Source organism: Microtus oregoni, unplaced genomic scaffold (genome assembly GCF_018167655.1).
Source record: "Microtus oregoni isolate MIOR12 unplaced genomic scaffold, Mior012 000013F_ref0000133, whole genome shotgun sequence".
NCBI classification, from domain to species: domain Eukaryota; kingdom Metazoa; phylum Chordata; class Mammalia; order Rodentia; family Cricetidae; genus Microtus; species Microtus oregoni.
The window spans coordinates 30927607-30940532 of NW_024543072.1; the positions used below are offsets into that span (position 1 = coordinate 30927607).

At 44.4% G+C, this 12926-nt stretch overlaps 1 protein-coding gene across 6 annotated transcripts in view; it reads left to right on the forward strand.

Moving 5' to 3' along the window:
• The window catches only part of Pbx1 (PBX homeobox 1), a 310086-nt gene that overhangs the window by 226824 nt on the left and 70336 nt on the right, over positions 1-12926 (forward strand). For all 6 annotated transcript variants that reach the window (XM_041662260.1, XM_041662263.1, XM_041662262.1 and 3 more), the window contains 2 exons: positions 2879-3069; positions 10435-10570. In XM_041662260.1, the coding sequence (XP_041518194.1) occupies positions 2879-3069; positions 10435-10570 (327 nt within the window). The remainder of the gene's footprint in view (positions 1-2878; positions 3070-10434; positions 10571-12926) is intronic.

The following is a 12926-nucleotide window of genomic DNA, read 5'->3' on the forward strand; positions in this document are numbered from 1 at the left end:
AGGGGCTCTTGGATTCCTCTTACCTTTGTGAGTGAGACCAGTGCCACATTCAGGTGGAAGGAGACAGGAAGGAGATGGATTGTATAACATGCAGGATGTCAGCCAAAATCTAGACCTTGTGAGGTTTCCTGTGAGGACTCCAGAGACCCTGGGGCAACCTCCTTGGGACACTTCTTTGTAGAAATCCTCCTACCCCACAAGGTGGCTTGAACTCTTCATCGTAGTTCTCTGTAATAGTCCACAGCAGAGATGACCAGACCCTGAGGGTTCTAGTTTGTCTTAGCCTCAAATATGTACCTTACTTCTACACTGTGAGCACTTGACCTAACAGAAGCAGCCCAGCTTCTGACATTGCTATGGTGGGGAATTGAGGGGTCATTTTAGACAGTTCAGGTCCTAGATGAATCTAGACCATTCGGTCCTGTCCATCAAAGACAAGCTCAGAAACCCCGAGCCTCAGTTTTGTGTTCTCCCAGATGTTTTGCAGCTGTTTCGCTTCGCCTTAGCAGTAGGTATAAGGGCTCCACTGTCTGCCCATTGCGAAGCTTAAAAGGCCCTGGAATAAAATGCCCCAACTAAATACCAGATATTGTGAGGATTTTGATTCACAGTAATGAAACACATTATTATTAACCAAGCGCTGCGGCTTCCCAGCTGAGAGCTGGTACATTCGACAAAACCTCCTAGCCTGCAGCTCCTGCTCCCTGCGAGTCCCCTAGAGGAGGATGCTGCAGCCCAGCGGATTGCTTTGTTTCCTCAGAAGGATGACTGTGGGCTGGCTAAGAGCCTAGCCCTCTATCTCTTCTCTGTCGTGGGGGCCTTGGAAGTCCTGGGAGCTCACTGCCAGGTTTTAATTCCCTCTCTTTGCGGTACAGTTGCAGAGTCTGGGTTTGGCTTGGGAATAAGACTGTAACAGATCCGTGTCTCAATAACACTTTTCTGAATGGAGAATGCTACATAGACCCATCTGTGGCCTTTCCTTCAGCACATTCCTGCAGCATAAAGAGGGGGACATTTGTTATCACATTTATTTCAGCAAGGCAGACGTGAAGCCCACACAAGTTTGCTCTATCAGGATAATATGGTGGATTGCTAAGTCACCTCTGTATTTATTTACTTTATTTTATGTATAAATGTTTTACCTGACTGTTTGGAAGTGCACCACCTGTACACAGTGCCCAAGGAGGCCAGAAAAATGTATCAGATCCCCTGGAACAGGAACTACAGATGGTTGGTAGCTGCCATGAGGGTGCTGAAAACTAAAGTTAGGTCCTTTGCAAGCAGCATGTGTTCTCAACAGCTGAGCGGTCTCCCCAGCCCCTAGGTTACCTGTGTTCTAAAGGAATCATGAAGACACAGATTTGTTGGCCTTTGTAGCTCTGCAGGTCTCTGTGGCGTGTTCTTAGGTAGGGGATTTCCATCCTAGCTGACAAAGGGAAAGAAACACAGACACATTATAGAGCCTCCCCAAATGCCACTACTGAGTACGTCTAGCTGGCAGGGACCCAGGCAGCATGTCACTCAGCCCATTTCCTGGTCTCTATGAACCAGAACATGGGTACCATTTAATGTGTTAGAGGGTTGAAGAATAATTAAATCTCTCAGAGAAGATGTGCCTTTTGATAACGCAAGAATTTGTATAAATATTCACAGGAGCGGGGTTCAAAACAGGCCTCCCACTGTGGATGCTTTCCTCTGCCCATGTTCCTTTGGTCATCCAAACTCAAAGAACGCTTCAGTAAATAGCCCATGAGTGTGGGTTCTTGTTATTGCTGCTCCATTATTGGCACTTATGAAGAGCTTTATTGTAGAAAAGCACAGCAATGCAATGTTGTCGATACCGAGCATGTTTCTGCTCTTCATATTAAACTCGGAGTCCTTTGAGTCCTAACTGGAAGTTCTCGAAGCACCATCTTGCTCTTTTCATTACAAATCTAATACAGTTTTACAGCATTGCTGCGAGTTAATCGGTGAATAGATATTTTATTGAGTGTTCGGCTGATGAAACTAGACTATGGATGTTAAGTATTAATAACCGAAAGAGTGGGTAGCGGTTTCCTGAAGAGCGAGTTCAGCTTCTCCATTCCCAGGCCCATAAATGATAGGAAGCATTTGGGTCACACCTCGGTCCTCCCAGGCTTCCCGTGTGCCTTTGGGAAAGTCCCTTCATCCCTCTGGAGCACAGAGGCAATGCAGACGTGGAGTGGTTAGGTTTCCACTTCGACTTCCATGGCTGACTGATTGTCTACTCCTCCAGGGGTGGTTGCTAGACCCTGTAACCCACATTGCGTGCTCTGTTTATAAGGTTGCTGGGGACCGATTGCCTGTGTGTAGACCAGGCACAGGAGGGCTTCTTTAGATAAAACTCAAAGCCAGTTAATGAGAGATCTCTGGGAAGAGTCATCAGCGCTTTTTGTTTTGTGATTTCAACTCTTGGTTGTCTATGTATCCCCAAATTGAATATTTGGAAGTCCTACCATGTCAGGGATAATGAACAAGACAGAGAAAGCTCATGATGTATTCGACCCCAAGTCTCTCAACTCTTAACATAGGGCCAAAAGGCAGGGCTGAATGTTAAGTATCTCCCCTCTCGTGGTCATAAAATCCAGGAAAAAATGATGTTAAAATGATTCAGAATTTTATTTTCCCTTAAGACATCAAAACCAGGGCCAAAATGTAGAGCAAGAGCCATTGGGAAGAAAAGGAATTTCCAGACAACCATTTATTCTAGCTATCAGCTTTGATAAAATGCCATCAAATCTCCTACTTTTCTTCACTTGTACAAGTCTCTAGAAAATTGCCCCAACTGAACGTTGTGGACTCTGTTTGGTAAGCCGTGAATTTCAGCTCACCCCACATTCCCTGTGTTGCCACGTAGGCATGCAATGAATTCACCACCCACGTGATGAACCTCCTTCGAGAGCAAAGCCGGACCAGGCCCATCTCCCCGAAGGAGATCGAGAGGATGGTCAGCATCATCCACCGCAAGTTCAGCTCCATCCAGATGCAGCTCAAGCAGAGCACGTGCGAGGCCGTCATGATCCTGCGCTCCCGGTTTCTGGATGCTAGGTGAGTCTCTGGGTTGTCCTGAAAGGTCATCAAGGTCTTGAAAGATCCTGATGCAGCAGGGTCAAGGTTCACAAGTTAGCCCTCTCTGAAGCTCCAATTCTACTACATTGAATGCTGACCAAACACTAGCCTGAATGCCGTTCTAAGGTCTGAGGTGCCCAGGCTGGAGACTGCTGGTTTCCTATAGCACTGGGGGGGGGGGGGAAGGGGGGGGAAACCCATGATTGCAGGAGATAATGTTTATTGCTACAGATATCCCTCTCTGGTTGAGGAGCTCTGGTAACAATGAAAGGCCAGGCAGGATTTTTGTTGTTGTTGTTACAAAGCACTGTGTCCCTGTGTCACAGGGACATGTCATAGCCGTGTGCTCATTGTCACTTAACTAGCAGACCATAGTGATACTTCCTCCAAGAGGGCTGGGTTCTAAGTGTTTGAAAGCTGGGCTCTTTCCCTCCATGTATAGACAGAGGGTAGACTCCATTGAATTCAAGACATTTCTTAGGAGATCACCACGCATACTGTACTATGGGCTCTAAGTCCCCAGTTGGTCACCACACGCTTCCCTGAACATAGAGTAGCAGGAAGGTGACAGAATAGGGTCTCGGTTAGTATGATGTTTCCTCTCTGGCTTCGGTGATGCTCATGACCTTACTTAAGAATTCCAAATAGAATGGCCCTTAAAAAAAAAAAAGCGTGAGAACTGAAAGCAGACTGAGAACCAGTTCTTAATTCTTTTCTGCAGACCAGTGGATTTATTTGAGCCCTTGGCTTCTCTTCTCAAGCCTCAAAGACAGTGTTAACCAGAGTTTTCCCTTTATCTAGAAGAAGGATTTTGTCAACTGATCTAACAAATGCTTCCTGTAGTGGAGGTATGCCTTATAACCCTCTTGAGTTAGTCGTCTGTTGTGACTGGACAATTCCTGCAAACACCCTTACTGTAAGACTTCTGTTAATGAGTGTTAGTATGTGACGGTCAGCATACCAGTTCTTGATGTGTATAGTTTTGTTCCTTTAAATCAGACTGAAGGATTCGTGGCTATTCCAGGATTGCTCTCCTCTCTGAGAGCATGCATTATTCAGCTCTCCCACCTGCCTTTTCTCTCCGCAGTGGTAGAGTCTCTCATGGTCTATGGCCCTATTTAGAAGTCCCCAGCATCTTCTCCCATGCCCCACCCCCACTTCTCACTGTGTTTTTAGATTGCATGAGAAACAAAATGAGAATGCTAGTCCGCAAGATACACCTCTAGGTTAATAGGATCCTGTAGTCAAGGGAACGTAAGAGGAGGATGAGGCAGAAGAGATGGCTTCTCAATTAAGTTCACAAACTCCCCCAGCGAAGACCTGCGTTCTGTTCCCAATAAGTACATCAGGAGCGGCTTATAACCCCTTGTAACTTAAACAGCAGGGGAACCAAAGCCCTCTGACTTCTACAGGCTTGTAGGCACTATAGTCACATACAAAACCTTCAACACATACATGTAATCAAAATGAAAATTAAATCTTAAAAGATAAAGGTTTCCTGTCTGGGTGTAGGGATATAAGAGTAGGCAAAATTAACCCCCCTAGCAGAACCCACTGTCTCTTTTGCCCAGTGGCCTGCTGCCAGCCTGCTTTCTTTAAGGCAGCCACTCTGCACAATGTAAGTGACTGGTGGCTTCTGCCTTGGTCCTTCCTCTGTGCCGCAGCCGCCACCACGCTGCATGTGTTCCCTGCATCCCCATGGTAACTCCCTTAGTTAAAATGCTGGAGTTGCTATTTACATTGGCAGATCCTGGGGTGGGGGGGGGGGGAGAAAAAGAAGAAGAAAAGAAAAGAAACTTTGGGTCTAGACTTTTTTGTTTGTTTGTTTGTTGGATTGGTTGGTTGGTTGGATTCTTGTTTGTTTTCGTTTTTGAAAAAAAACAAACTGGAGAAATGAGCAAAACAGATCCTTTGTCTATATGGGTTTCTCTTTGCATCCATTCCATTATGCCCAGTTGAAGGTCGGATTCTAAAAGGACACAGGACTAGCTGTGCTTTGTGCCCATTTCTTTTGCCTAGATTCTGCCATTTGGAACCAGAAGGGCAGTCACTCTAAGGCAGGGTCTCTTTCTTACTTGAGTAAAAAAACTTCAGATTGCCATTTCCGCCCCAATATTCAAAATGGAAGCGACCGCCCTATGGTCACTGGTGGTCTCATCTCTTTCTATGACTGTATTTGTTGGCAAAACATCACCCCCAATTTCTGCCCAGGGTGAAGCAAATGGCTTTCCCAGTTCGAAAATTAATAACTTCCTGGTTAGGGAACTTACCTAATCTTCTACCAGTCATTGAAGGAGCGAGCTAAGCCAACCCCTGTGAGGAAGATATTCAGCACTCACTGTGGGTTTCCACCTGGCCCCCATCCTATACCCCCAAACTGTTCATCTGACGGGCAGGGCCTCATCAAATAAGATTTCATGTACGACAAATGGAATACAAAGAGGACTTGATTCAGTAATAGGATTAGTCTTTGTGTCTAATAGGTGTGTAGAAATGACTGTTACTCTCCTTTACGGTGGGACATGCCTCGGATTAGCTGTTAGTGACTGTATAGCACATTACCACACATGCAGCAGCTTAAAACCATACACTTCCATCACCTCGTAGTTCCTGGTCGCCTACAGTTTGGGTATAGCTCGGCTGGGTCCGCAGCCAAAGCTCCCACCAAGGGATCTACAGAGGCTGTGGCTACATTTGAAGTTCAGGTGCAGTAAACCCTGTTCCCTGTGGGATTTAGAGAGCTTTGGTTTGTGGAGGCCATCCCTCTCCAGAAGCATTTCACAATCTGACTGTTTCCTTTCTTCCTGGAGGCCTGCAAGACAAACTTCGCTTGCTAAAGCCTTATCCTAGTCACAAGGTGAGACCCCATTGTGATCACCATCCCAGTCACTTGAAGAAGGTATCACACATACCAGGGGCAAGGGCATTAGAACCCCTCTCTAGCTGAGCTCTTGGCCCAGTTATCTCCAGCTCAGGTTGGAGCCTTTCTCCTTAGCTTACACTGATATAAGGATGCCAGCAAAGTTGAACCTAAAATTCTGTTTATCCATTTGTAATATCACCTTGTGTGTCTCATACTATGGGCTGTCCATCTTGGTTTATTCAGTATTACACATTGTGTTTCTCTTAAAGAGAATAAAGGGGGAGAAATGTAAACATCTAGTGGTTTCGAAGTAAAAATTTTAAAGTTTTTTTTTGTATAATACATGGTTGGAGTTTGTAATACTAACACAGGCGCTTAGAAATGTACTCCCGGACTGTGCCCTGAATTACTATAAACAGGTCCAAAGCAAAGGAAAAGACATCAATAAAGTACAGGCAATCTGACCCTATATGTAGAGTTACTTATGCTTATAATTAGACTCCTGGTATTGGCCAGATGGTGTTTTAGCTATTGGAATAGCAAATATAATATATAAATATGTGTCTTGCCTTCTCATAGCTCATGATCTCATGGGTATACACTTGCAGATAAGCATAGAACTGCATGTCAGACCTAAGAACATCCGCTTACCAACTCTTGCCACAAGGGAAAAGGTCCAGGAAACTGAAGACATCTTGTATTTCAGAAGACAAGGATGCTTGTGGGGTAGAATGAGTGACAGGAGCAACACAGAGCATCCTCCTTCGACTTCAGCAGCTATCCCTACCCAAGAGCTCCCTATGTGGTAGACACAAGGTTTCAAATAGGAATGAGCTGTGGCTACTGCCCTTGAGGAATTTGCTTTGTAGTTGCAGACATATGTAAGCCGTGGCAAACACTGTGTGAGAGAGAAACATACCAGGCAGTCTAAAGAGGTAGAGGAACTGACCTGCAAGCCACAGGGTCTTTGATTAATGAGGACATCCATAATGTTGCTGAACAAAACGGTGTAGCAGTGTGTAGAGTGTTGGGGAAAGTGAGAACCGATGAGTAGGTGAACCACTGAAAACCTTAGCTGCACCAGGGAGGTTTGGAATCCCTTCTTTTATGGAACAAAGTTGTTTAGGGAAGGGTTAGGAGAAAGTGTTGTACAAACTCTGTAATTACACTGGATTCAAGTTCTGGCTACAGGGTAAATGACCCCTGTGATCATGGACAAGTGACTCATCGTCCCCCAAACTCAGTTTTTGTATTTATAAAATGGGGATGATTCTATACATGAGAACATGAAAGGTAATATGAAAAATAAATATAGTATCTGGCACATAACACTCATTCGGTAATTTCAGTATAGTGCTGATAGCAATTCCTAGGCCACCCAATATGTATGTTTATATTTAACAAATTTAAATATTATTATCTTTAATATATGAATAAATATAATTTATATAACGGTGTGATATATGTATATGTAACATTAGTATATATTATCCATTTTATAGCTTAGTGACATCAGTAGAGAGAGTGTTGGTTTAGGAAGGTTGCTATGGTGATTCTGCTGAGGATGTGCTAAATTAGAAGACTCTGAAGTGACCCACTGCTGACCTCTCTGGCCCTCAGACGGGCCCAGCACAACCAGAGGAGGAAATACAGTCCACACCTTGTAGATCAGTGACAGGAAGCTGGTCTTGTTTGAAGGTAGACATGACTATCTTACAGAGTTAAAGCAAGCTGTGGGTTTTGTAGTCATCTAGTGTTTCTGCAGTCTCCTAAATCCTCCTCTCTTCCATGTTGGTTGTTTGAGAGTGGTTTCTGGCAACATCAGTCTAAAGGCGCATGACGAGTTAATGGCCATTTGACTCTGAATTAAAATATAAAATCAGGATGCCAATTTTTTTTTGTAGCGCTATTAGGCACTTATCAGCTGCATGGTGGCCTCAGGTCACTATGGCTACTGTACTGGATAACACAAACAGAACATTCCCTCATCACAAAAACACCACTTGACACCATTAGTCAGCAGTGCTGTGATGTGCACTGGCTCATCTAAATCATTCAGAAATAGCAGTGACATCAGGAATGGAACAAAGGGGCAGATAGATGTGGAAGATCAGCACTGTCGGGACCTGCTGCGGGGCCAGGACCAGATGAGGGTAGGCATGCAGCAAGAGGGAGTCTGTGCTTCTCGTTATCATGGTTCTTTTAGAAAAGAAGAAAGAAGAGTCTCCCATGGACCACAATCAGACAGGAATCTGTCTTCAAAATGTTGTGATAGTCAATAAGCATCCACATTTTCTTACGTTAAAAGCCAAGATCCTGGTGGAGAGAGATGGTCTAATAATTAAAAATGCGTGCTGCTCTTCCATAGGATCCAGGTTGGGTCCCAGTACCACTTGAAGACTTGGAACTGGCTGGAACTGGCTGTAACAGGAGATCTGATACCCTCTTCTGGCAGTACGCGTACATATACATAGACATGTGCAGGCAAACTGCCTATACACTATACCCCACCCACCCCCACACACAATCCTCAGCAATCACTGCTTCTGACTGCATGGAGATCTCAAATGTTGGCCCACGAGCCAGTCCCACGAAAGCAAGGAAAGCAGTTGTCTCCACTCTCAACCTTACCTTCAGACACGAGTTATTTTCACTACGTTGCCTGAAGCACTAAAAAAATCCAGATCACCGGATTTCTGAGACAGATTAAGACAGCTCCTGAGAGAAGTGATAAACCAGTCCATCCGAGTAGACAAGACCACCGAGGGATGGTCGCACGTGATGATGACACCCGGAGAGCCAGCAACAGCTGTCTGCACCATCCCCACACCACAAGCCCATTCCTGAGAGGTTTCCTTTGAGCTCAGTTGGAAGAGTCCCAAAAAATACACTGTAATGCTAATTACAAATAATGGGATGAAGGATTGGGGGTTCTCCCAGCCTCAGAAGCATTCCGGGTCCAGATAGCCAGGCCTAAAACAACAATCTGTAAGAAAGACAGAGAGAGGGTTTTGGAAGGCAAACCAAGAGAAGGCACATTAACCACTAGGCCACCTTCTTTGAATTTCCATTAGTCAAGGACTTTCCACATATACCTCCTTTATCTTGCGGCTGTTCCATCCAATCTGTCCAGTTTCTGATGCTGGATGACCCAGAAACTCAGCGTGATTTGGGAGAGTGACTTGGGCTTGGCGTAATCTGGACAGATGTGGTTGATACCTGTGGGCAGATGGTGTTCATCCGGTAAAATCAGGGATGTGATTGTGTTAATTAATCCAAGAGGGACCCTGAAAATACAGTATTAGCTGATTTTCCAGTCTAGCGAGGCCACCAGTGCTTTCTGTTGGCTAAATTTGGAAGACCGTGCCCTGGTATAACCAGGTACGTTTTGGAATTCTTTTCCTTAAGGAACAGCTTTGACAAAGGCAAGGCAGGTAAATATGCTAATAAAGGGAATTTAAAGATGAAGGCTTTACCCACTTTAAAGAGGGAAAACCGGGTCTACAGAGAGCCCAGAGTCCTCCAGGAGACTATCCAACTACCCACAGGCCTTAGCAGAAAGAAAGCAATAAAGTGATTCTCCCTTGAAAGTTGTTCAATTAGTTCTTTTTATTTTTTAAGGCAGAAAAGTGCTTTTATGCAAAGAAAAATGGTCTTCTTCCTTTTGGCAACCTGTGTATGAGGAAGAATTCTGTGAGCTTTTGTTTTTACCATTTAGCAGCTGTTCCTGATGAAGAAATGCCATCTCTCTCTGTTTGAGGGAGGTCAGATAGTCTGAGGATTGACCCCAGCCAGCTTCTTGCCCTCTTCCCCAGATGGCTTTTTAAACGTTGGACACATTTGCATGGGGACAGAATGGAGAGAAAATGACAGCTTATTTTTAACCCGGGGCTACAGAGCCTCGGTGTCGCTGCCAGGAGGCAACGTGTATAGACCAAAGAGCCTGGTTCTGATGCCAGGCAGACCTGAACTGTCTCCATAGCATGCCTGCTGTGTGAATTAGAACATGCTACTTCATCTTTGAATAGGAGTAACCCCATCTACCTCGCAGGTGGGGTGAATGGCTTGAGTTCATTCCCGCGAAGGAAAGGCCTAGAGTACAACCCCTGAGTCTGGAGTTTGTCTGGTGCCAGATGTTCCACTGAGTTCTCCCTCTGTATGGTCCTCATATACTACCCAGGAGCTTTTTTTCATTCAGTTACAGAAGCAGATTCTTAGGGAGAACCTCCGCAGACAGCCAGGTGATGTCTAGCTGGTCTAGGATTCAAACCCAAGGTGACCTGAGTATATAAATGTGCCTGGTTCTCTTCTCCAGTGTGTGAAATACAGAGGAATCATGATTAGTGGTTTGAGCATCCAGCCCCCTTTTGCAGATTTCCTTGAACTCTCCCTTTGCTCAAAGATGTATCTTCTAGAAGCCGACCTTATTCTGTTCCTCTAACAGCCTTCTTTCTCCTCCATTTCCCTTTCTCCTGATGAAGGCGGAAGAGACGGAATTTCAACAAGCAGGCCACAGAAATTCTGAACGAATATTTCTATTCCCATCTCAGCAACCCTTACCCCAGTGAGGAAGCCAAAGAGGAGTTAGCCAAGAAGTGTGGCATCACAGTCTCCCAGGTGAGGAAACCCTCCAAGAGCCAGCTTGTAGTCTGGCCTGATGGAGCCTCATGGCAGGGTCTTGAAGGTTTTTATTGGACTTTCAGGTTTTGTACAATCCACCAGTGAAAGCCTTCAAAGGACAAGGTAAGTTCTTAATGCTTGTGAGACCGTTTCTAGTTAAGTCAAGAAGTCTAAAAGAAACCAACCAGAGGAAGAGAAAAATTAGAAAACACTACAAAAAGAGGATCAGGCTCCCTCTGGATGGGTGTCTTAGGGTTCCTATTTCTGTGAAAAGACACAATGACCACAGCAACTCTTATCAAAGAAAGCATTTAATTGGGGTGGCTTACAGCTTCAGAGGTTTAGCCCATTGTCATAGTGGGGAGCAAGGCAGCATGCAGGCAGACATAATGCTGGAGATGCAGCTGAGAGGTCTACATCTGGATCTGCAGGCAACACGAAGTGCACTGTCTACCACACTGAGCACAGAGTGAGCAAAGAAGAATTCACCCCCACAGTGACACACTTCCTCCTACAAGGCCACACCCACTCCAACAAAGTCATTCCTCCTCATACTGCTGCTGCCTTTGGGGGCTATTTTCTTTCAAACCACAGGATGGATAACGTTTATTACAGAGTACCTGCACCTTCTATGCTGTTTCTTCCAACTTAGGCAATTTCTTCTCATTTTCCTCCCAACCCAGGAACTTTAATAAGAGTCAATGAATGGAACTATTTGAATGAAAGAATTGTAAACGCTTTCTTAGGATGTTCTGACTCTACAGCTAACAACTGACTGGGAGAAGGAATTTAGCATGCCACTCTGATGATATTGGAATGGTTTCACGAAATGTCACTGAGTGCCCCCTTCTTCCAACATGCATTAACTGTAACAGATGCCTACTGACTTGGAAAGATACGTAATGCAAAAATTATGTAGACGTAGAATCTCTAACATTAATGTGAAAAGAAAAGCAAGCAATATTATTATTGGACCTTTGCCAGAGAATAAAAAATGTATAAGAAAAATAGTATACTCCCCTAGATTTGAGAAGTAGACTTCCTTACAATAGTGGACAGTCTCTTGGAAACAAACATCTGCTTAGGTAAGACAGAATGAATATAGACCCTTTAACCCAGGCCTTTAGTGTGGCTTCTCTGACTTAGCTGAAGGTCGTTTCCAGTCTTAGCAAATAAGGAAAATAGGAGCCAGGTATTGAAACTCAAGTAGCCTAACCTAATGTTTTTCTAGGGATGTTAGCATTTTTGTCTAGATTTAGACTTCTTCTCTATTGAAATACAGTGGGGGGAGGGGAAGAAATGATAACCTTGCTACTGGTGGAATATATGATGAATGGTTTTAAGGCACGAACCATACCACTAAGTCACAGATCAGTAGGTTTTAGTCCTCTACTTCCAAGGTAGAGTTAAACCACTCCAGGGACTGAATCTGAAGTTTGTGATTCCAGATTATCTATAAAGGAGGAAAGGAACCTTTCTGGAGGCAATCAAGATCCCAGCTAATGGTCCTGCCCTGCTCTAGCAACCTCTACCTTCTTCATTGTGGAAACTCAAGTGCTGAATTCTTTGTTCACCAAAATACTTATTTAGATGTTATGTCTCCTTTCTCTTTCTCCCAGCTATCCTAAGGCCATCTCTCTCTGTGCATCTCTCTCTCTCTCTCTCTCTCTCTTTCTCTCTCTCTCTCATACACACACACACACACACACACACACACACACACACACACACCACCATAATAACAATAACAACACTAGTCAGGCTCAGCTGCTCCACATTATCAACCAAATCCTGGTGGGAAACTACATGATACCATTTGTAGAATATTCTTTGTAGACGATGGTCAATGTGATATTTTAGAAGATTCACTCTTACCTTTGAAGGGTTTTCATTACACCACTTACTGATCTTGGCTGATTGGAGCATACATGTTAAGGTGTATCTGTTTCTCAGATCTAGTGAAGTATTAAGTTTCTTTATGAGGTGGAAGCTCGGGAACCACCCTTTTTAGCATTAGACTCATGGGATCCATTTTTGGTTTCTTGGTACCCTTATTTCTGGCCTTCCTCTTTTCCCCTGAGCCATCCCCACTCCATCTTTTGAAGTCCTCTCATTTCTTTTCTTAGCTTTTATCAGTACATGATCCACTCAGTGGACCTTAATCATCCATTTTCTGTCGCTACTTCTTTTGAAATGTACTGAGAAGCTATTGGTTACTCTCATGACCCCCGACAAAAATGAGCACATATACCTAAATCCCTCTGAAATGCTTCCAATGACCATCTTCTCCCTGGGATCCCCAAAGGCCCCTCCGTCCATGTGAGTGCTATTCTGAGTATGCTATAATTTTTGT